The following is a 25,216-nucleotide window of genomic DNA, read 5'->3' as shown; positions in this document are numbered from 1 at the left end:
TGGTCGATTGCGATCGACCTTTTGGGCATCCCTAGTCTATGCACTGAAACCCCAATTGTGTCAAAATATCCATCATTTTGCCAGCCTTGCGAGCAGGAACATATTATCTTGCAAAAAGAACTCCTTTCTGCAGAGTCTCTCTCCTTTTTTTTTTTTTTCTCCCAATATACCCCCTTTAATCGGCAAAGCAAGTTACACTAGTATTCTGCATTAACTGTTTGGCCCCTTGGAAGATAGTCATTACCGCACCTTCCTGACCGTAAAACACTGTGGCCATGACCTTTCCTGCTGAACTTAGTTGTAATAGGCAACCTATTTAGGAGGGTGTAAATATAGCATACTTGGTTAGAATGGTTAACTATAATCTGGTGTAAACATAGTACACATATATGACATTGTAATAATGCAAATACAACTATGGTACTCTAGCCAAGCAGTTAAGAATCGGTTGAATCCATCCAAATCTATTTTAAAATCCATTACAGATGTCTTTGTAAACTGCTCTAAATTGAAAGTTTAAGTTTATTGTGAAAATCATTTGTACAAATGCTTCAAAGATAATAACATAAAAAATAAAAATTAAGGGAGACGAAAAAGAAGGACATACTATTGCAGTGTTCTCCCCAGAAATTTTTTCCAGCCGGGTGGCATGAAAAAGTAGCCGGGTGGGGCGGGTCGCGGAAATTTGGTGGTGGGGAAAATTAAGGGCTCCTTTTACTAAGCTGCAATAGCGTTTTTAGCGCGTGCAGAATTGCCGCGCTATGCGGCTAGAACTAATGCCAGCTCAATGCTGGCGTTAGATCTAGCACGTGCGGCAATTCTGCACGAGCTAAGTGCGCGGTAAAACTGGTATCGCAGCTTAGTAAAAGGAGCCCTAAATGTGTACGATTTGTATTAGTTAATTATTATTAGTTATTTTCCAAAGGTCAATATGACTGCCTTTCTTAAGGTTTGACACTTGCTCCATAATTTTTTATTAAATTTAAGAAGTATCCAATTCTAGAAGTGAATAATTACCGTATTTTCTCGCATATAACGCGCACGTTATACGTGGTTTTTACAAACCGCGCATACCCTTGCGCGTTGTACAAAATTTTTTTTACATAGTTCCCCCCCCCCCCGACGCCCGATTCATCACCCGGAAGGAGCGCTCGCACTCCCACCCCGAAGGACCGCTCGCACCCCCACCCGAAGGACCGCTTGCACCCCCACAGCCTCCCCCCTCCCCCATGGAGAAGCTGTCTACCTTGTTTCCGGATGCCAGCCCAGCTGCTTCCTCTGCCGGCGGTCCTGCCCCTTCTCAGAGCCCTGTGCTGCGCTGCTTCCTCTTCAGGCGGTCCCGCCCTTTCTCTGATGTCAGAGAAAGGGCGGGACCGCCGGAAGAAAAAGCAGCACAGCAGGGCTCAGAGAAGGGGCGGGACCACCGGCAGAGGAAACAGCTGGGCTCGCTGGCATCCGGAAACAAGGTAGACAGCTTCTCCATGGGGGAGGGGGTGAAGCTGTGGGGGTGCGAGCGGTCCTTCGGGGTGGGGGTGCGAGCGGTCCTGCGGGGGGGTGAATCGGACGTCGGGGGGGCATCAGGCTTTCAGGGTAGGGACAGGACTTCAAGGAGGAAAGGAGAGTCAGGGCGGGCGAAAGGAGAGTCGGGCAGCATGCGCGGTATACGGGTGTGCGCGGTATATAAAAATTTATGTACATAGATATGTGTTTTTTGCGCGCTATACCCGTGTGCGCGTTTTACACGGGTGCGCGTTATCTATGTGAAAATACGGTAGATATTTGCCCTCTTTCAAATGGTATAGAGCAGCATCTCTCAAACTTTTTTAACTCCGGCACACTAAACAGAGCAAATGTTTTTTGTGGCACACTAAATGCAGCAAACGTTTTTCATGGCTGGAAAAAATTTCTGGGGAGAACACTGTTGCCATTAGTTTTCAAGGTCCAATCATGTCAAAGAATGATGCTTATCTGGGCAGGTGTATATTAAAAAGAATGGATAAGATAACACGAGAAGTGAAATTGTCATGAATCAGAGGGATACATACACTGTAGGTCCTAAAAGCAGGCTTGTGGATTAGATATAAACTATGAAGGCAGTGGTGTACCTAGCATATGTGACACCCAAGGCCCATCATTTTTTGACACCCCTCCCCATCTGTATGAAAAACATGATTTTTAGTAACAATCCACACATCACACGAGTGTACCTAAGAAAAGGCAGCATCTTACATACTGCAGTGAGCAGTACGTCAATACACCCATTGTAAAACTAAACAAGCCAGACTAGTACAGATAATCCTACACAGTCAATCCTAACTGAAAACCATGTCTTTCGAACACACAGAACATAGAAAACACCTTCACCAGATCATTTTGAGCACTTACGAACAACTGAACTGATCTGTTTGTCAAAGGAAAGCCTACCATCAAGGATAACTCCTAAGGGCTTCATGGTTACATTTAATTTTATTGGGGTCAGTTTAATGCAGATCGGAATCTTCATGATTTGTTGTTTCTCATTGGGAATAAGAGGGCGTGTGCTTTATCAATGTTTAGAGAATGCATGTTATCTGTAAGCTAATCACTAATGATGTTGAGTTTTCGATTAATATCCTGAATTTCATTGGCATTGTATAGGATGGAGAAGTGGGATGTTGTTCGCATAAATGAATATTGTGAAACCAATTGATTGGGGTATAGTTAATAAAGGAGACAGGAAAAGGTTGAACAGCAAAGGTGATAGTACGGAGCCCCAGTCATTAGTAGGGTGTCAGGTCAAAAGCGCGCCGGGACAAAGGCGTGCCCAGACAATTGAGCACAGCGTGCGCTGCCGCACCACTCTAAATTACTGTTTTTAGTGCTCCGACGGGGGTGTGTGGGGGGGGGAACCCCCCCCATTTTACTTAATAGACATCGTGCCGCGTTGTGGGGGGTTGTAACCCCCCACATTTTACTGAAAACTTCACTTTTTCCCTGTTTTTAGGGAAAAAGTTCAGTTTACAGTAAAATGTGGAGGGTTACAACCCCCCAAACTCCCCATAACACCGGCGCGATGTCTATTAAGTAAACTGGGGGAGTTCCCCAACAAAAACCCCCATCGGAGCCCCTAAAAACTGTAATTTAGAGCGGTGCGGCGGCGCGCGCTGCGCTCAATTGTCGGCGCACGCTTTTGTCTTTCGCGCCGTTGTCTATGAACCCATTAGTAGTGGTATAGAAGCTTCCAATAAAGATAGACTTTTGGGTCTTGAATTTCTTGGCCTTGGAGAACCTGAGTACTGCCTTTGCATGGACTGTTTTGTCTCAGGATCATAGTGGTGTAACCATGTTTCATCAACAGTAACTAGTTGTTCCAAAAAGTTGGCACCAACTTGTTGAAAATGCTACTTGATGTAATTTTGCATCAGCATTTAAACATTTGGGCACCAATTAGCTGACAGCTTCTGCATACTCAGCTTTTAATGAATTGTACACACAACAATCACATTCCCTGGATATCTGTAGTGTCTCAGCCGATATTTGCCAATCGGCCCAAATCAGGTCATGGATATGATCAACAATTTCAGGAGTTGACACTGTTTGAGGCCTCCCAGAGCTTGCTGCACCTTTGGTCTCAAAATCTCCATGCTGAAAGTTTTCACTCCATTTCTTCACTGTAGAGTATGATGGCCATTTGTCACTCCATGTCTGCATCATGCATTTATGGATTTCTTTTGGAGTTTTCTTCTGCAGGAATAGGAACTTCATGACGGCTTGAAGTTCCACACTTGAAAATTCCACACTTTTTCATTGACATGGTTCAATTATTGATCTGAAACAATGTCAAAACAGCATTACAATTCTGCAAATTGGCACTTTGCAAAATAAAATACTCTCTTCAGCGGCAAATTAAAGCTCAGAATTTAAGAAGTTGGGCTGAGAATTTTTTAGCACCCCTTCATAGCTAGTACTTGTTATCATGACAGCAAGCAAAATTATATTTGTGTCAGCAATTTAGGGATCCTTTTACTAAAGCGTTGTAAAGCACTTAGATATAGATTCAAATAAGGTTATCAAAAGTTAGGTGTTAAAAAGTTGGGTGCTAAGCTAGTATTCTACAGTATAATGGCAGAGGCGAGTGTCCAAATCTTGTTATATAATCCTAGTGTAAATCCACAGTTAGGTACCAAACTTTAGGTGTGACCACTTATGCCATTTTTTTGGCTGGCACAAATGGTGGCACCTAAATTTGGTAGTTGAGCATATAGATATAAAGTGCATGCAAGGATAGTCAATGTCCCTGACAAACCCATGTTTTCCAAATATATAAATATATTGGAGAAATAAGCTACAATACTAAATTCACCAAACACTATATGATATCAAATAAAGTGAATTAAATAATATATTACTTGATTGAATAAAATACAATAAAATTTGAATTAGAGTGCTCAGTGTGATATCTTTTTCAAAACCGGCTGGTTTGTAGAAAAAAGATGTAATGTTTCTACATCATTGCACTCACCTACCTACCAACCCTTAGACACTTATTGAGTCTGGACTATTATGATTGACTTGTACAAATAAAGCAATGTAAAAAGTACTTAGCTGAATCCAGATGATGACGATTGTCAAATGAACGGTATAAAGTCCAGGATCAATGAACATATCTTCTCAAGATGGAAATGGAAGTATGCATACTTTTAACTGTTGCAGGTGCTGACAATCTTGCAATGAGCTACTCCAAGTTTGTATTGCTGGTTTTGATACAGTAAAAATGAAAGTGAGGTCTCTATGTTGAGATTCTCTGGTGGCGTGTTCCCTCTATTGGGAGGTCCGAAGTTTTCACTTTTTCTTCCTGATGAAGCAACCCGTGGTGAAACACGATCGGTGTTGAGGAAATTTTGGACATTTATTCATTTCACGTTGAGGAGTTTTTGTTACATGGTGATTTTTGTTGAGTTCTAGCAGTTTTTCTTGTTTTGGGGACTCACTTTCATTTTTACTGTATCAAAACCAGCAATACAAACTTGGAGTAGCTCATTGCAAGATTGTCAGCACCTGCAACAGTTAAAAGTATGCATACTTCCATTTCCATCTTGAGAAGATATGTTCATTGATCCTGGACTTTATACCGTTCATTTGACAATCGTCATCATCTGGATTCAGCTAAGTACTTTTTACATTGCTTTATTTGTACAAGTCAATCATAATAGTCCAGACTCAATAAGTGTCTAAGGGTTGGTAGGTAGGTGAGTGCAATGATGTAGAAACATTATATCTTTTTTCTACAAACCAGCCGGTTTTGAATAAGATATCACACTGAGCACTCTAATTCAAATTTTATTGTATTTTATTCAATCAAGTAATATATTATTTAATTCACTTTATTTGAAACCCATGTTTTCCCCACGTTAATGCCCCTTTGCATTTACATGTGAGAGAAGTTGGGGATGCTATTTATAGAATAGGGTGTATAAGTGTGTTATGTATGTAATTGCAAAGTAGCACCAATTAGTGCTGTTAATGCCAATTATTGGTAATTATCACCAGTTTATTGCCAATTGTATGCACACAACTGATCCTATTCTATAACCTCATACTTAACTTTGGGTGACATTTATAGAATTTGGAGATTAAGTATATAATTTAATACCCAGCTGTGGTAACATGGTTTTGGCTTGACATTTAGTGTACATTATTTCACATGCTAAGTGTAAAGTAGAATGGGCATTGGCTATGCCTTACATTTGTTAAGCTGTTATCCCTATCCTAAATAAACAGTGTGGGGGATAGTAGAATAAACAACAAATAACCGCATGAAGCTGCAGAGTGCCACTTTCTGTGAGGAGCTATGAGCTTTAAATTGGGTGCAAGATTGGAGGAATAGATGAAATAGCCAGAATTACTTTGTAGATTCTGTTGCAAATATTGAAAGCTTCTTGATTTTAGAAATGTATCAAAAGAATAGAAAATGGGCAATTTGAAATGAGTGCTATATAAATTTGTACAAGGCTCACAAGGAAAAGTTATTGTTGAATACAATAAAATTGTGATCTCTGTGATTAACATTGATTTGTTTTTATTTAGATTACTAACATTGGGAAGTTGAAAGATTTTCTTCTGGAACACAGAAAAGATTACATTAATGCCTGTAGGTAAGGACACTTCTTGCTGCATGGATTCTGTTATTTCCCTCTAAAGTACTGTAAATTATAAATTCAGTGTTTTTTTAGTACTGGTGAAACATTTATAATCTAGCTGAATTGATTAACCCATTTTCAGAATTCTGTGTTCTCAAGTGCTCATAGGAAGTTTCAATTTTGCCAGCTATAGCATAGGAACCAGCTCTATGGGTGTTTGTTCATTATTGGGGGTGCTCAAACTCTTTGTATCCAAGGAAGAATAATTTCCTTTGGGTTTAGTACGCCAGTCATTTTGAAAAGTTGGTTCCTATGAGCCTGAGTCGGATGCACCTAACACTTTTTTGTGGACTTAAGTGGAGAAAATGTTTTAGTATTTCCACTAGGCGATACTATAACTCAATGCTTCTCAACTCGGTCCTGGAGTACCCCCTTGCCGGTCAGGTTTTCAGGATATCCACAATAAATATGCATGAAAGAAATTTGCATATAATGGAGGCAGTTTATGCATATTCATTGTGGATATCGTGAAAACCTGACCGGCAAGGGGGAACTCCAGGACCGAGTTGAGAAATACTGTTATAACTGTTTGAGAACATCTTGTCAAAACAGTGACACAACTATAAGTGCACAGAAAAATTTTAAAAAATCAAGTCTTTCCTCAGTAATTGTCATTCAGAAGTAGAATAGATATTTGAGAGAGCATAATCCTTGCATGCCAATGTTAGCAGTAAATATGATTATTCCAAGACTGAGGGAGTTTTGTCTTTTTCAGTCCCCATATCATCCATTATTAAATTGTTTTGAGCTTTTTCATCTGAACAAAAAAAATCTGTTTATGGCAGCTTTCCGATTTGTGTTACAATGGTACCTTGGTTTACGAGCATAATTCGTTCCAGAAGCATGTTCCTAGTCCAAAGTACTCGTATATCAAATCAAAGTTCCCCGTAGAAAAAAATGGCAACACAGACAATTCGTTCCACAACCCAAAAGGTGATAAGGAACTGGGAGGAAGTGGCAAGGGGTGACCCAGGGGTGGGTACCTGTCAGGTGCTGCAGTTTGTAGGTGGCCAGCCGCGCACAAACATCAGGGTCGCTGTACAGCTGCAGGCAGGCAGCACCGCTTCAGGGAGTTGCCCCTTCCGTCCACCAGCCTTCCGCACCACATTGGAGAACCCCCGAGCCCATGTAGCCGAGCGCCATCAGTGTTCTCCCCAGAAATTTTTTCCAGCCGGGTGGGACGGGATGGGGAAATTTTGTGGTGGGGAAAATTAACCCCCTCTGTTACTAAGGTGCGCTAACATTTTTAGCACGCGCAAACTCCCGTGCTACGTGGGAAAACTAACGCCAGTTCAATGCTGGCATTAGTGTCTAGCGCGCATGGTAATTCTATGCGCGCTAAGCACACGCTTAAACCATTTTCGCAACTTAGTAAAAGGAGCCCTAAATGTGTACTATTTTTATTAGTTAATTATTATTATTTTCCAGTGCTCAATATGACTTCCTTTTTTAAGGTTTGACACTTGTGCCAGAATATTTTTGCTAAATTTAAGAAGCATCCAATGCTAGAAGGGAATAATTAGATATTTGCTCTCTTTCAAATGGTATAGAGATTTAAAAAAGGGAAAGCGTTAATGAAGTTATTAGGTTCAATCTAGCCATTTATTTCTGCATGAATTTAAACAACTAAAAAAAAAAAAAGATAAATATAGCTCATCCAGTCATACAAGAATGGCTCTACAGCAGGAGTGCCCACACTTTTGGGGCTTGCGAGCTACTTTTAAAATGACCAAGTCAAAATGATTTACCAACAATAAAATTTTAAAAAACACATAGCACACTACGCAGAGAAAATGTTAATTATTTATGTTCCATGGGTTTTCAAAGAGGTCAAGGCAGATGACTTTATGCAATGTCACCTCAGGAACAACTATACAAAAATAGACAAATATACCCCCTCCTTTTTTACTAAATCACAATAGCGGTTTTTAGCACAGGGAGATGCGCTGAATGCCCTGCGCTAGAAACCGCTATTGCGGTTTAGTAAAAGGGGGCCATAGTGCAAAATATAGACAGCAGATATAAATTCTCAAAACAGACACATTTTGATCACTAAATTGAAAATAAAATCATTTTTCCTACCTTTTTGTCTGGTGATTTCATGAGTCTCTGGTTGCATTCCTTCTTCTGACTGTAAATCCAATATTTCTTTCTGCCACTTCCCTTTTCTTTCTCTCTCCCCATGCCCCCTCTTTATTTCTGCCTTTCTTTCTCTCTCTCTCTCCCCCTGCCTGTCTTTCTTTCTCTCTCCCCCTGTCCCCCCAAGCCATCATGCCGATTTCTCCACTTCCCCAATTCTTTCCCTACCCCCTAAGCCACCACGCCGATGACCTAGGCCAAGCATGTACAAGCACCGAACTCACAAAACTTAACCTCTGACGTCAATTCTAATGTTGGAGAGGAAGTTCCAGGCCAGCCAGGCAGCAATTGGCTGGCCCAGAACTACTTCTCCGACGTCAGAATTGATGTCAGAGGTGAAGTCTTGTGAGTCTGGTACTTGTACGCGCCTGGCCTGGCTCGGGGAGGCAGGAAGAAAAAGATTGCAAAGGCAACGCAATCGACTCACATTGCCTTTACGATCTACTGGTCGATCGTGATCGACCATTTGGGCACCCCTGCTAAACTAAACTAAACTAAACCTTAGGTTTGTATACCGCACCATCTCCATAGTCGTGGAGCTCGGCACAGTTTACAGGAATTGGGATGAGAAAGGAACTCCAAGGAATGGATGAAGATCGGAGGAAAGAAGAATGTTTAGAGGACTAGGATAACAGAGGTATGGTTTAACCTTAAGAAAGGCTTCCCTAGATCACAAACAAAAACAAGGGTACTCAATTTCAGGGGCACTGACTTCGCACGCATGGGAGATTTCATCTACCAGACGCTGCAGGTTCAAAAAGTAACTGATAATGTGGAAGATATGTGGACAATCTTGAAATCGATTCTTCATGAGGCAACTATCCGCTACATAAAATCGGTAACCAAACAACAAAGAAAAAGGAAACCCCAATGGTTCACAGATGAGGTATCATACCTCGTCAAGGAGAAGAAAAGAGCATTTCTATCATACAAACGCATGGGGGAAAAAGAAGCAAACGTTGAATACAAGACAAAGTCTGCAGCGGTCAAAACGGCAGTCAGGGAGGCCAAACTTCGTATGGAAGAAACTCTAGCGAAGAACATCAAGAAAGGGGACAAATCCTTCTTCAGATACATTAGCGACAGGAAAAAGAACACAAACGGGATAGTGCGCCTTAGAACGCCAGACGGGAATTATGTGGAAACTGACTTCGATAAAGCCAAACTACTGAATGATTACTTCTGTTCAGTCTTTACCTATGAGGCACCAGGGCACGGGCCTCGGCTGGATGCAAAGCAAAGCATGGATGACCCATTTCAGGAGTTTGAGTTCACACCAGCTGATGTTTACAAAGAACTGTCAAGGCTCAAGGTGTACAAAGCCATGGGACCGGACAATCTGCACCCAAGAGTGCTCAGAGAGCTATGCGATGTTTTGGCGGAACCGTTAGCCATGCTCTTCAATCTCTCCCTAAGTACGGGGAGAGTCCCCCTGGACTGGAAAACTGCCAATGTTGTTCCTCTGCACAAAAAGGGTTGCAGAGCGGAGGCTGCGAATTACAGACCAGTAAGTCTCACATCAATAGTGTGTAAACTCATGGAAACTCTACTTAAAGGGAAATTAGACACGATATTGGATGAGGAGAATCTGAGGGATCCCTGTCAACATGGATTCACTAGGGGCAGGTCATGCCAATCCAATCTTATCAGCTTCTTTGACTGGGTGACAGGAAAGCTAGACTCGGGAGAGTCTCTGGACATAGTGTACTTGGATTTCAGTAAAGCGTTTGACAGTGTCCCACACCGTAGACTATTAAACAAGATGAAATCAATGGGGTTAGGTGAGAAACTAACGGCATGAGTCAATGATTGGCTGAATGGAAGACTTCAGAGGGTGATGGTCAATGGCACCCTCTCTAAGACATCGGGGGTGACTAGCGGAGTGCCGCAGGGCTCAGTCCTGGGACCATCCCTTTTTAACATATCCATAAGGGACTTGACCCGAGGGCTTCAGGGAAATGTAGCGCTGTTTGACGCCGCCGCCAAACTGTGTAATATAGTAGGTGAAAGCGATCTCACGGATGGTATGGCGCAGGATCTGATCAAGTTGGAAAACTGGTCCTCAACATGGCAGCTGGGCTTCAATGCAAAGAAGTGTAAGGTGATGCATCTCGGCAGCAGAAATCCATGCAGAACATACACCTTGAATGGAGAAACACTAGCTACGACCTCGGAAGAACGGGACTTGGGAGTAATCATCAGTGCAGACATGAAGGCTGCCAAACAAGTAGAGAAGGCCTCATCCAAGGCAAGGAGGATGATGGGATGTATCAATAGAAGCTTCGTCAGCCGTAAACCTGAAGTCATAATGCCACTGTACAGAACCATGGTGAGACCTCATCTGGAGTACTGTGTGCAGTTCTGGAGGCCACATTACCGTAAAGATGTACTTCAAGCTGAGTCAGTCCAGCGAATGGCCACTAGGATGGTCTCCGGACTCAAGGGTCTCTCATACGAGGAAAGACTAGGCAAGTTGCAGCTCTACTCTCTAGAAGAGCGCAGGGAGAGGGGTGACATGATTGAGACATTTAAGTACGTCACAGGTCGTGTCGAGGTGGAAAACGACATATTCTTTCCTAAGGGACCTTCAGTCACACGGGGGCACCCGCTCAAACTCAGAGGAGGGAGATTTGGTGGTGACACCAGGAAGTATTTCTTTACAGAAAGGGTGGTGGATCACTGGAACAAACTACCGGTGCAGGTGATCAAGGCCACTAGCGTGCTTGACTTTAAGAATAAATGGGACATCCATGTGGGATCTCTACATGGGTCGAGCAGCACTCTGACTTAATGGGGTGGGACAGTAGAGTGGGCAGACTTGATGGGCTATAGCCCTTTTCTGCCGTCATCTTTCTATGTTTCTATGAGGAGGAGGGAGTGTTACATTTTTGAGAAAAGCCAGGTTTTCAGATGTTTAAGGAAAAGTTGGAGAGAGCTCAGGTTCCGAAGAGGGGAGATAAGGTTGTTCCAGAGCTCGGTAAATCTGAAGGGGAGGGAAGTCCCCAGCTTTCCTGGATGGGAAATGCCTTTTAGTGAGGGGAAGGATAGTTTCAATTTTTAGGTAGGTCTGGTGGTATTAAGATTTGAGGAGTTCCAAGAAAGTGGAATAAATGGAGGAAGGATGCCGTGGAGGATCTTGAAAGTTAGGCAGATGCATTTGAAGTGGACTCTGGAAATTATCTGAAGCCAATGAAGCTTGGATAGGAGCGGTGAGATGTGATCAAATTTACTTTTTGCAAAGATAAGCTTGGCCGCGGCATTCTGAATCCGTTGGAGTCTGTGAAGATTTTTTTTCGTTAGGCTTATGAAGATAGAATTGCAATAATCTAGTCTGTAGAGGATGATGGATTGGACGAGAACGGCAAAATGTTTTTGATGGAAAACAGGATCTTACTTTCCTCAGCATGTGTAGGCTGAAAAAGCATTTTTTTTGCCAGGGAGTTGAGGTGGTCATTGAAGGACAATGTAGAATCAATAATGATGCTCAGGACCTTGCTGGAGAATTCGAGCTGCAGAGTGGAGCCGGAGGACAGTGGGATTGAGGTGGGTAGCTGAACTAGTTTTGGGCCGAGCCAAAGTAGTTTTGTCTTGGATTCATTCAATTTCATTTGGACGGTGTGGGCCCAAGATTGGAGGTTCGAGATAACAAGCGGATATGTTCTCTGAGAGATTGGTGAGGTTCGAGTCGGTCTCGAGGAGGACATGGATGTCATCAGCATAAGTGTAAATTGTTTCAAGGGGGGATAGATGGAGGAGTTTTAGAGAGGACATATAGATGTTGAAAAGGATAGGAGATAAAGATGAACCTTGCGGGACTCCACAGATTGGTTTCCAGGGGGAGGATGAGGTGCCATTCATGTTGACAGTGTAGGATCGGGAGCGAGGAATTTTGAGAACTATTCAAGGACTGTGGAGGAGATGCCAATCTCGGAGAGTTGATAGATTAGAATATCATGGTGGACAACGTCGAAAGCAGCAAAGATCGAATTGTAGGAGGACGGCAAACTTGTTGCGAGAGTGAAGTTGTTGAACCTTGGAAATTAGGGAGGTCAATAGGGATTCGGTGCTGAAGTTGGGACGAAAGCCATATTGGTAAGGTAGGAGGATGGAGAATCTCTCTAGATAGGATGAGAGTTAGGTCGATATGATGGACTCGAGCATCTTGGTTAGGAGAGGGATATTTGCTGTTGGGCGATAGCTGGATGGTGTGGAAGGGTCGAGGTCAGGTTTTTTCAGTAGAGGGGTTAAGTCAATATGGCCCATTTCAAGGGAGAAAAGGCCCGAATGTAGGGCGGAGTTTAAGAGTTTGGTAATGGAAGAGATGGCCTGAGTGGGTATTTCCTCGTAGAAGTAAGAGGGGAAAGGGTCTAAAAAACAGTTACAACATTTCAGTTTGAGGCAGAGGATGAGGGATTCAGATACGTGCTCAAAGGCGGTCCAGGATCTGTCGGCTGGGATAGGGCTAGAGACCATTAGAGTAGGGTTGGAATCAGTGAGCACCAGGGAGTTGTAGGAGACTGCAGGTGGGAAGGAGCTTCGTAAGGTAGTGACCTTTTCATTGAAGAATTTTTCTAGAACTTCAGCTGAGAGAGAGGTGGAGTCTTTTTTTTTTTTTTTTTTTTTTTTTTTTTGGAGGTTAGGGAGTGCCAGATGTTGAAAAGTGTACTACTCTGGTTGTTGGATCTGGAGATTTGTCACCGTAGTAGTTCTTCCTTGCTTTTTTTAGTGCTGAATTGTAGAACTTAATATTGGCTCTCCAGGACTGTCTATCTATAGGGGAGTTAGATTTTTTCCATTTGCACCCCAGGGCTCGACATTTCTGCTTTAGTTCTCTGTGATATGGGAGGAACCAAGGGGCTTTGCGAGGGTAGGAGATGGATTTGGTGGAATGGGGGGCGAGTGAGTGGTAGGTGGACTCGGAGAGGGCGATCCAGTTATTCCAGTTGGTTTCTGAGTCTGCAGGCTTAGGGGCAGAGGAGAATTGTTTGAGAAATTTTGTCCAGAACAGGTCGCTTGAAATTTTTTTGCGAAAGGTAATGGAATTAGAGGAGCGGGGTGGAGCCCCAAGATGCGACATGAAAATGGGGAGGCAGAAGGTCCCAAGGAAGTGGTCGGACCAGGGGACATGTTCCCAGCGGGGGTCATCGGCTGAAGTTTTGTAGGCGGTAAGATCCAGGTCTAGAGTACATCCCTTTTCGTGGGTTGGGGATGGTGAAGAAGGGGGGGGAAGCTCTTCAATTCAGTTGTATCCTTGTTGGTGTTGTCGTCAAGGTGGAGATTGATATCCCCAATGATCAATAATCTTTGAAATTTGAGGAAGGCGTTTGATATGGTTTCGAGAACGAGATCAGAGGATTTGTTCCAAGGGGTAGGTGGGCGATAAAAAAGTAGGATATCCAGTGGGTGAGGTTGGAGTTCGTCATTGACTGAGGCTAGCAAGTATTCTAGAGAGGTGTGGCTGCTCTTTTCGATGAGCTGGACATCGAAGAATGATTTGTAGAGTAGTGCCAGGCCGCCTCCTTTTCGGTTAGTTCTGGGAGAGAAGACACTTGGTAACCGTGGGAGCAGAGTTCATTTTGTGTAAATGTGTCATCTTTTGTGATCCATGATTCCGTGATGCATAGGAATCCCGGGTCAGAGTCCTCGAGTAGGTCCTTCAGGATTTGAGTCTTGTTGCAAGCGGATCTGGCGTTGCAATAGAGTGTTGGGACTGGGGTGAGCGAGTCTGAGGCAAGGTTGGGGAGATTGGCAGAGGGAACAGGCTTTAAGGATGCGTGGTTGACTCTTCGAGGGTTTGTTTTTTTTTTGGAGGAATGGTTTCTGATGTGTAACATCGTGGGGATTCTGAGGCCAGGACAGATGTTAAAGTCAATTGAGGGGTCGGGAAGATTGGGGGAAGGAGGTTTCAAGCAGGGGGTGGTGTAGGGAGAAGAGCAGAGCAGGAGGAGAAGGAGCCATGAAGGCAGCTTCATGATGAGGGTTGGGAATCTTTGGGGGGCTGGGAGGTAGGGCTGGTTTGGGTTTGCGAGTGGGTAGTTTCAGAGAGAGGAAGGCTCGGTGTAAGCACAGGGGAGAGTTAGGGGCTAAATTAACCTTTGAGAGAAGGTTTAAGGTGGGAGAGTAAGTTGGTGTCTAGTTGAGGCAAGTGGTACAAGAAGGAAGGTGAACCTTAAGCATCAAATGTTATATTTTTTTGTTTGTTTGTTTGTTTGTTTTATTTTTTATTTTATTTTTTTTTTTTGGGGGGGAGAGCTTGATCGGGGGAAGAGCTAGGCAGTTTTGTATCAAAAAGAGGAAGAAGGTTGGCATGGAGTCCAATCCTTAGCGGTGGGTGAACTATGAAATCTAAACTGGATAATCTACTAGATAGTGAACTGGGTAGATTATGAACTGGATGATCAACAATAGGTAGGGTAAGGATCAGAGCAGCTGGAAAACCAAACTTGGCAGCAAGATAGTAACATGTAGGAATAATAAGTGACATTTAAAAACAATAGGTAGGGTAAAAATCAGAACAACTGGAGATCGAATTAAACGGGATAAGTAGGCAACTGGATAATATCAAAACAACTGGAAACTGTCCTGTAAGAGGTTTAAATAGGGTAAGAATGGGGATTTGGACCAGGCAAGATATGTCAGAACGGCCCTTTCTGAAAGGAGATGTGGGACGGAGGAAGGAGGGGCGAAATGGTGGAGGCTTCCTCCTTCCTCTGCCTGAAGAATCACTGGGGAGGCTTTCGGCGGCCCACAATGGGCTGAGGCAATCCGAACGCTGGGAGATCCAAGGCAAAGTGGGCAGAGTCAGCCCGATCAGCCCTGCACAGGCAGGGAGCTTACCGGCGATCCCCGGTGGTTAGGAGGGAGGCTGGGCTCAAAGAGAGCAGATGCAGGGCCTGTCCCTCCTGCTCGAGTGTTGTCGGGTACAGGAAGGAGGGACAAAATGGAGGGGGCTTCCTCCTTCCTCTGCCTGAAGAATCGCTGGGGAGGCTTTCGGCGGCCCACAACGGGCTGAGGCAATCCGAACGCTGAGAGATCCGAGGCAAAGTGAGCAGAGTCAGCCCGATCAACCCTGCACAGGCAGGAAGCTTACCGGCGATCCCCAGTGGTCAGGTGGGAGGCTGAGCTCAAAGAGAGCAGATGCAGGGCCGGTCCCTCCTGCTCGAGTGTTGTCGGGTGGAGGAAGGAGGGTATGGTATCCTGTCCTGACCTGAGGAAAGGAGTTTAGTCCCCAAAAAACTGCCTTATTTCAATTTCCTATTTATAAACTTTAATTAATACAGTTACAATACTACTTGATTCTATGTAAAGCAACAAAAAAAATTTTCTATCTTTTGTCGTTTCTGCTTTAATTATCTTCTCTTCTTTCTATTCAGCATTTGTCCTCACTCCCTTCCATGCAACATCTGTCCTCTCTTTGCCCCTTCCACCCAGCCTCTGCCCTCTCTCTCTCTACCACTTCCATCTACTGTCCACCCTCTCTCTGCCCCTTGCATCCACTGTCCACCCTCTCTGCCCTTTCCATCCAGTGTCCGCCCTTTCTCTGTTCCATATGGCATCTTCCCTCTTCCATATGGCATCTTCCCTCTTTCTATGTCCCTTCAATAAACTGTATATCCTGTGCCCTTTCTCTCCTTTGTACATGATTCATTTCAGCTTCACTCCCTCCCCTATGCTCTGGCATCTCTCTCTTCTCCTTTCCTTCCTTCCTTCCCACTCCACCCCATGGTCTGGCATTTCTATCTCCTTCCCTTCTCTCCCCCCATGCCTTGGCATCTCCCTCCTCCCCCTCCCCCATATGTGCTGACATCTCTCCCCCCCTACATGGTCTGGTAGCTCTTTCCTTTCCCTCCTTCCCATAGTCTTGGTGTCTCTTGCCTCTCCTCTCCCTTCCCTGGTCTTCCTTCTCCCCTCTCTCTTCCCAATTGGGTGCTGCAGCAGAAATACTTCTCATCCCCCTCCCCAATTGGGTGCAGCAGCAGCTTTTCTCTTCCCCCTCCCCCATTGGGTACACCAGCTTTTCACTTCCCCCTCCCCTCAAAAAATTGGGTGCAGCAGCAACATTTCCCTTCCCTTCCCCTCTCCTATTCATTACAGCAGCAACATTTCTCTTCCCATCCCTCCCAGCTCACAAACCCGTTGGGAGAGTCGCTAGGGAAGTTGTAAGCTTCCCTCCATCGCTGACCTATCTTTCATAGGCCAGCGACTGAGGGAAGCTTACAACTTGCTGCTTTTACTTGCTTCGGGCCTTCCTCGTTGCCGGGTCCTGCCTACTTTGTTTCCGCGAAGGCAGGACCCAGCAGCGAGGAAGGCCCAAAGGAAGTAAAAGCAGTAAGTTGTAAGCTTCCCTACGGGGCTCTATCGTGTGCATCCGGCTTCCCTTCTCTTCTCTCCAAAACCGGAAGTTGCATCCCGTGGGGGGGAGGGAAGAGAAGGGAAGCCAGCACGCACACGATAAAGCCCCGGAGGGAAGCTTACAACTTACTGCTTTTACTTCCTTCGGGCCTTCCTCGCTGCCGGGTCCTGCCTTTGTGGAAACAAAGTAGGCAGGACCTGGCAACGAGGAAGGCCCAAAGCAAGTAAAAGCATGCTGGCAAAAAAAAAAAAAAAAAGGCAGGCGTCAAACAAAATTTTCAGTGGAGAGTCAGCCCGGGAAGGAGCATCGGCGGCAGCAGAAGGATTCTCCGGGTGGTCATCTAAATTAGCTGGGCGGTGCACCGGACTAAAAGGCCTTGGGGAGAACACTGGCCATCCAACATGCGCGCTACTTATAAATATGCGCAACGTCAATGAGCACATCTTCGATGTGCGTGCTTATTTGTAATGCGCATGTGGGACTGCGCTCGACTACGTGGGCTCGGGGGTTTGCCAACATGGTGTGGAAGGCACTTGTTGCGGAAAGCTGGCGGACGGAAGAGGCATCTCCTTGAAGTGGTGCTCTCTACAGCTGTAAGTGCTCGTTTATCGGGGCGGTGCTCGGTTTGCGAGACAAAAGTTTTCTGGAGTGTTTTGCTCATCTTGCAAAACACTCGCAAACTGCGTTACTCGCAAACCAAGGTTTGATTGTATTATACCCCTAAAGCAGGGGTGTCCAACCTTTTGGCTTCCCTGGGCCGCATTGGCCGAAAAAAATATTTCTGGGGCCGTGCAAACGCTGCAGCAAGACAGAGGAGGGAGCTGGCAAGACAGTAAACACCCGGGGGCTGCAGAGGAAAACACTGCATCGCCCTCAACCAGGGCCACAGAAAATACTTCATGGGGCCGCATGTGGCTCTCGGACCACAGGTTGGACACCCCTGCTTTAGGGGGTCAGCACAAAGAGCAACATGGTAGAAGAAATATCCATGGAGATAGGCATAAATATGTGATAAGGTTAAGAAGTTTCCCATATGAAATAATTTTCTTGGTTGATAAGCAGGATTGAATTGAGCACACAAATGGATAAGATCTTAAGGCATCAGACTGGAACAACTTTCCCTGAAATAAGAACTAGAGAAACATTCTGAACCTATGTGTCCCTTTCCACGAGTAGCAGTCCTTTCGATTTCTTCAGTTTATTCCCACTTATGTCTAACAAATTTGAAGAATAGCTGTCTCTGTATATTTTCAGGAGTATGCAAGGGCTGCAGATTCATATTCTTGTGAGCCTGGAAAAACCATATTATTCAGCAACACAGAATATAGAAAATGACAGCAGATAAAGGTCACATGACCCATCCAGTCTGCCCATCCATATCATTTACTATCTCCTGGAGGTCCTTAAGAGCACAGGAAAAAATCTTTGGTGTAGAGGTCAGCTACAGCTTAATAGGCTGCCTTCTATTGATGTTGCTTTTGACAGGTTTTCTAAATAATACAGAATTAGTGAAAATCCACTACTGATAATATACAACACTTTCACATAGACAGTGTAAATAAGGGAGTGAAAGAAACAGCAAAAGCACATGCAAAAAGTCCTAAACTCAAGGAAGGAAAAAGCCTCAGATTTAAACCCTCCCACCCCACAATGGTGGTTAAAGATGGTCGGGCAAAAACCTCATTGGAATTAAAAAGCTCTTTTGAGGTGTCTACAAGCTCTGTGCGATGCAGTGTTTAAGATGGAAGGAAAAATGATAAATAACTTATCTTTACGATCGGTACACTAGTGGTGGCCAGCGTTTCCCAATTCTGCTTTTGCCTCAGGGTGTAACCAGCCCGATCAAAACTTTAGCGTGAAAGGTTTTAACACTGCCTTTTACAGTCTGTGATGATTTCAGATGAGGCCCCTTGATCCAAGGTGCAATTGTTTGATTTGGAATTGTTGTGTACTCGTCCTTCCTGTATTATGTTTGTTTTGTCTGTCCTTGTGCTCATTTTTGTGGTTATATGGTATGTTTGATTTATATTTGTTTTCTGTTTATAATAATAATAATAACTTTATTTCTTCTATACCACCATAATCTTACGACTTCTAGGCGGTTCACAATGAAGAGAGCTGGACGGTCGGCAAATTACAGAATACAAATGGCGAGGATGATACAGTACAGTCAGTAGATTACAATTAGTAAAATACAATACGATATAATACAGTTAGTACAGTACACATGTTTCTCAAGTTATCAGCATGGAGTTAATCATTTAGAACTGGTAACTGATTAGAAGATAAATCTGTTGAATAGTGCTCTCTTAATTTCTTTCTGAAATGCGACGTAGGTCAGCCTAGCTCTGTTGATGTAGTTGCCTAGCCAGGTCTGCTGTTTGCTAGCTTAAGACTTCAAAGTTCTGTCCATAAAGGACCTGTATTTGCAATCAGTGATCCTTGGGTAGGCAAAAACATTGGAGTTTCTGGTTGTCCTACTGGGAATGTGTAGCTCGAAATGTGGTAAGAGATAGGTAGGGCCATTCCCCACACCAGTTTAAAGCATAGGCAAGAGAACTTGAACATTATTTGCGTCTCCATTGGTAACCAGTGTAGCAGTTTGTAGTAGGGCTAACATGCTCGCTTTTCTTTAGTCCGAATATTAAGCGGATGCCGTGTTCTGCACTATTCTTAATTTTTTTACAGTTTTTTTAGGTAAACCCACATAAATGATGTTGCAGTAGTCCAATGTGGAAAGGACCAATGACTGAACCAGAAGTCTAAAAGATAAAGGGTCGAAATATTTTTTAATGGTCTTCAATTTCCATAGTGCATAAAAGCACTTTTTGCCACTAGGTTTGTGTGTTCGATCATGGTCAGGTGGGTGTCTGATGTGACTCCTAGTATTTTTATGGTTTTTGTTATTGGGTAATGGTGACCATTTAGGTGTAAAGATGTTCTGGTAATTTTATCCTTTGGGCTTGCCAGGAAAATTTTTGTCTTTTCTGTGTTTAATTTCAATTTAAAATTGATTTTCCACTGTTCGATTTCGGTCATGATATGGGTAATGTGTTCTAAAGTTTCGTTGGTCATGTTATTCAGTGGAATTAAAATAGAGCTATCATCAGCATATATGTAGTATTTTAGGTTTAACTTTTGTAATAAATGACCTAAAGATGAAATGTAGATATTAAATAAGGTGGGAGATAGTGGAGAGCCTTGGGGCACCCCTGAAGGATTTTTCCAAGAGCTGGAGTATTTCCTGTCGCAGACTACTTGATATGATCTTTTGGTCAAAAAACCCTGAAACCAGTTCAAAACTCTTCCCGAGAGCCCCAATGCGTCCAAGCAAAGTAGCATTATTTCATGATCCACTAGGTCAAAAGCACTGCTGAAATCTGTAGTTGTAAGATCAGAGCACCTTAGCTAAAGAGATCGTAAAGGTGATTGAGTATTGAAGCTAACACTGTCTTTGTGCTGTATCCTTTTCTGAATCCTGATTGGTGTTCATTAAGGATGTTGAATTTGTCTAGGTAATTCACTAGTTCCATATTTACTAGTCCTTCCAATAGTTTTGTGAATAAGGGGATACTTGCTATGGGCCTGTAATTGGACTTCGGTGTGATAGAGTTTTTCTGGTCTTTAGGGATGGGTGTGATCAGGATGTGCCCCATTTCCTCGTGATATGTCCCTCTGATGAGAGTGGTTGTTATCCAGTTAAATAAATCCCTTTTAAATTCAGGTACTGCCACTTTCATGATCTTGGATGGGCATTCGTCTAGCAAGCAGTTTGATTTAGTGTATTTGTTAAACAAAGTGAGGAATTGATGCCAATTAGGGAGCTCAAAATGATCCCAGAGCATGTCCACTCTGGGCACCCTTTCATGTGGTCTAAACTGGAATTCAAATTCGGGTGTGGGTGTAGGTATTGTTGCTCTTAAATCTAAGATTTTGTTGTTGAAGTAGCTGGCCAGGGTATCAACCGATGGTATGCGTTCATTATTCTTTTTCAGAGAACCTGGGTTGTGTCTGTTAACCTATTTACCAGTTTAAACAGTTCTCTGCTATTTACTTTAGTTGTTCCTATTTTCTGAGCGTAGTGTTTTGAACGCTTTTCTTTTATCAGAGTTTTGTATTTTTTCATTTTTTTTTTTCATTTTTTCTTTCCAGTTTCTTTTATCTTCCTGTTTGTTTGTTTTAAGCCATGTTCTTTCTAGTTTTCTAAATTCCTGTTTAATAACTAGTAGTTTGGAATCAAACCACTCTTTTGATATCCTCTTTTTCTTTTCGTATGTTTGAATAGGTGCTATTTGGTTTAATACTTCTTTGCTGAACTTTCCCCATTCAGCAGGGAAGTCCTGTTCTTCCTCAATTTTGGAATGTAATTCGGAATGTGCCCAGAATTCAATTGGATTTATAATGCCTCTACTGGTGACTGTTTTCTTCTTTGTGTTTTTGCATATGTGTTTTGCAATAGATTTTCTTTTTCCAGCGTAAATCTAAATTACAAATATAATGGTCTGACCATATGCATTTCTCCCATGCTCCTATACAATATTGAATCTTTGGTTCAGGAATGTCTTTGTGTGAAAAAGTGACTGTCTAGTTGGTGTCCCTTTTCATGTGTTTCCTCCGTATCTGGTATTATAAAACTGAGGGTTGTTAGGAACATATTAATTTCTGTCACTTCTGGTTTTCCCACTTGCTCTAGATGTATGTTTATGTTGCCCAGTAGCAGATTATACGGGCCCCTTTAGTGCTCTGTTTAGTGCTTGCTTTGTTCCCATGGTTCTAAACTGCATTTATGTCTCTTATTGCTTGAATTGTGTGGTATGCAAATGTTAACAACAAAAAAAAAATATAGTAGAATCCCATTTAACCAGTACTAAAACAACCAGCACTCTCAACTAAAAGGCAAAAAAAAAAAAAAAATCGCTGGCATAAAAACACCCAAATCATCTTCTCTCCAGTCCCTGAAGCAGCAGCAGCTGGTTCTAACCTGACAACCCCCCTACCTCCCTCCAACCCCCAAAATAGTGGCAGCCAGTCCTGACCTGCCAACCCTCCCTCCCTCCCTCCCTCTAGCTCCCAAAGTGGCAGCGGTCGGTCAGCAGAGGCAACACAGTAAACAGGCTGCTTGAAGCCAGCCCTGGCAGGGCCTTTCCTCTGCCGCATGCCGTCTGATCCAGAAGAGGAAAAGCGCTGCCTCTGCTGACCGGCTGCTGCTTCGGGAGAGCTGCAGGTAAGAGATACCGGCTGTACCCACACAGAAGGAGGGTAGACATGGGGGGAGAGGTGGACCAAAATTGCATGTGGGGAGGAAGAGACATGGATGCTGGGCCTGCAGTTTGAAGGGGAGGGGAGAAGGATTAGTACCTAACCCATAAATGAGGGGGGGGGGAGGAGAGAGTGACCCAGAAAGATGGGCGGGAAGGGAGGAACAGATGCTGGATCTACAAGAGATAGTGACTTCAGACCAGAAAGGTGAGATGGGAAAGGAGGCAAAATAGTAACTCTAAAGCAACCAGAAACTACATTTTATCCAGCATCTACCAATCCCCAAGGGTGCTAGATAATTGAGTCTACTGTATTTGAGGTGGACTAAAATTATTTTAAAGTCCAATCAATTTTTTTGTTTCTTTAGATCCAAATAAAGTAGTGGCTGCTGCCAACAAATTCCCATTGTATTAGTTTGCCAGCATATTGCATTTCTTTCTCTTGTGCCCAGGCAGGTTTGACTCTTGAGTGATGTCACAGCTCATAGTACTAAAGCTATTTCAACATTGCTAGCCTACTTGTAATCAGCCTTCATGGAGGAAATTTGCAAAGCAGCAAACTGCTGCTGTCCTCCAGATTCTCTTTAGGGATTTAAAATCCAACTCCATTCCCCCCTCCCCCATCGGCCAATTTCATTCTATTCCTCTTCTTAGATGCCATTGACTCATGCTCGAGTCCTAGCAATTTGATGAATTGCAGATCTAAAAATAAATCTGTTTTGTGCTAGTCTGGTAAGGTATTTCAGTGTCATCCCCATGGTTGTTTTCAATGTATTCAGCCATCTGATTGCAGGTTGCCCTCTTTGCCTGGTTCCTTTGATCTTTCCAAACATGATGTCCTTCTCCAGTGATCTTTCTCTTCTGACAGTATGACCAAAATAAGACAATTGCAACTTCATTATTTGGGCTTCTAGTATATAGTATATAGCCAGTTTGATCTCTTCCAGAATTGATTTGTTAATTCTGCTGGCAGTCCACAGCACATGCAAAATCCTTCTCCAACACCAAAGCTCAGATGAGTCAATCTTCTTTGTCTTGTTTCCATAGTGTCCAGCTTTCGCATCCATAATTGACCACTGAGAAAATGAGTGTGTGGACAAGTCTGATCATCATTTGGAGTGTTATTTCCTTGCCTTTGAATACTTTGTCAAGAACCTTCATTGAAGAGCGAACAAGTGCTATTCTGCAGAGTATTTCTTCCCTTCAAGTTGTATCTTTTGTTTACAAAAGAACCCAGGAGATTGAAATCTTTTACAACTTGTCACCTTCAAGCTCAAAATCTTCATCATTCCCTGTGTTTTTGATCTTCATCTTTTTTATGTTCAGTTCTAATCCCGTGTTATGACTTGACTTTTCTCAGTAGATACAGCATGTCATCTTTACTGCTGCTAGTGATGAGAGTTGTATCATCTGCATAGCACAGGTTGTTTATATTTTGTTCACCAACTTTGAAACCAACGCTCTCTTCTTCAAAATTTGCTTTTCTGAAGATGGCTTCACCGTAAAGGTTGAAACAGATAAGGTGACAAGAAGCATCAGTGTTGCCATGTTCTTTTCTCACTGCAGCTTCTTGATTTTCATAGAGGCTCTTTATCAGCTGAGTTATGTGATCTGTGACAGTAACAGGGACAAATTCTGTCCCTGTGTCATTCTCTAAATTGCACACAGTGTTCAAGGTGTGGCCATACCATAGAGCAATACAAGGGCATTATAACAATTTTCTTTTCTGTTTTCCATTCCTTTCATGATAATTCCTGGGCAGTGACTCCTATCGTGGAAACCTGAATCATGTAGTTATAGTTCGGGTTCCTTTTTCCCCACATGCATCACTTTGTACTGCTCACATTAGTTATCTGCCATTTTAATGCCCAGTCTCACAAGGTCCTCTTGCAATTTTTCACAGTCCTCTTGTGATTTTAACAACTTTGTGTCCTCGGCAAACTTTATTATCTCCCTAGTTTTTCCCATCTCTAGATCATTGATAAATATGCTAAAAAGCAGCAGTCCCAGCACAGACCCCTAGGGAACCCCACTGTTTACCTTTCTCCAGTGAGAATATTGACCATCTAAACCAGGGGTGTCCCTCTGAGGGCCGCAATCCAGTCGGGTTTTCAGGATTTCCTCAATGAATATGCATGAGATCTATTAGCATACAATGAAAGCAGTGCATGCAAATAGATCTCATGCATATTCATTGGGGAAATCCTAAAAACTCGACTGGATTGCGGCCCTCAAGGAGGGACTTTGACACCCCTGATCTAAACCTACTTTTTTTTTTATTTTTCTGTTTTCAACCAGTTCTTAATCTATATTAGGACATATCCTCACATACCCACCCACTTCAAGGAGTTGTATTATACTCAAGTGCATAGAAACATGACGGCAGATAAAAGCCAAATGGCCCATCTAGTCTGCCCTTCAAGAATGTTATTATATTATACAGGGCATATTTTTTTTACAACGGCAGATATAGTGGAGGGACCCTGAGTGCACTGTGTATTAAATAAATACATTGAGTTGGCCCTTACCTGACAGCTATAATTTCTTTATAATGTCACTGGGGTATTAATAGTTAAATACTAGTGGAAGTCAGAAAAATATTAGAGTTCAAACAAAAGAACTGTCTTCTCATTCAAATTGGTAACCAAACTTCAGGATTGCAACCGTCACATTTGAAAGTCACTCGGAGGTATAGAGTTCTTCAAGAAGAGAGTTGCGCCCTCTAGTGATGAACCAAAGTATACTTTTCAGTCGTTGCAACTTTATTAGTGCTGGTTACGCTCCAAGTTTGATTACAAAAATAAATAAATAAATAAATGTCTTTTCAGTCTTTCAAACACTTGTATGAAAATACTTTGTTTTTTCTTATCTTTACAAATCTTTTCAAATGAACATCGCTCTGTGAGAAAATTGAGAGCAGCTTGATAATTCAGTTTATAACAGGTTCGGGGTCTCTACGTGGCCCCGTTTCGATTCCTTCTTCAGGAGACCCTATTATATGTAAACTGAAAAACCTTTTCAATGCTGATAGAATGCTTCAAGTTTGCGATGTAGTAACATCGTCAAAAGAACGCTGTCGGTGCTGAGAATTTAAACTGTTTAAATTCTCAGCACCGACAGCGTTCTTTTGACGATGTTACCACATCGCAAACTTGAAGCATTCTATCAGCATTGAAAAGGTTTTTCAGTTTACATATAATAGGGTCTCCTGAAGAAGGAATCGAAACGGGGCCACGTAGAGACCCCGAACCTGTTATAAACTGAATTATCAAGCTGCTCTCAATTTT

The 25,216-nt window shown here is 43.1% G+C and overlaps 1 protein-coding gene across 2 annotated transcripts in view; it reads left to right on the top strand.

Moving 5' to 3' along the window:
• STX18 (syntaxin 18) overlaps positions 1–25,216 on the top strand; it is a 200,740-nt gene that overhangs the window by 49,577 nt on the left and 125,947 nt on the right. For both annotated transcript variants that reach the window (XM_033949373.1, XM_033949363.1), the window contains exon 2: positions 6,067–6,134. In XM_033949373.1, coding sequence (XP_033805264.1) covers positions 6,067–6,134 — 68 coding nt within the window. The remainder of the gene's footprint in view (positions 1–6,066; positions 6,135–25,216) is intronic.

This window comes from Geotrypetes seraphini, chromosome 1 (genome assembly GCF_902459505.1).
Source record: "Geotrypetes seraphini chromosome 1, aGeoSer1.1, whole genome shotgun sequence".
In the NCBI taxonomy this organism is placed as follows: domain Eukaryota; kingdom Metazoa; phylum Chordata; class Amphibia; order Gymnophiona; family Dermophiidae; genus Geotrypetes; species Geotrypetes seraphini.
This window is presented reverse-complemented; position numbering and strand designations above follow the sequence as displayed.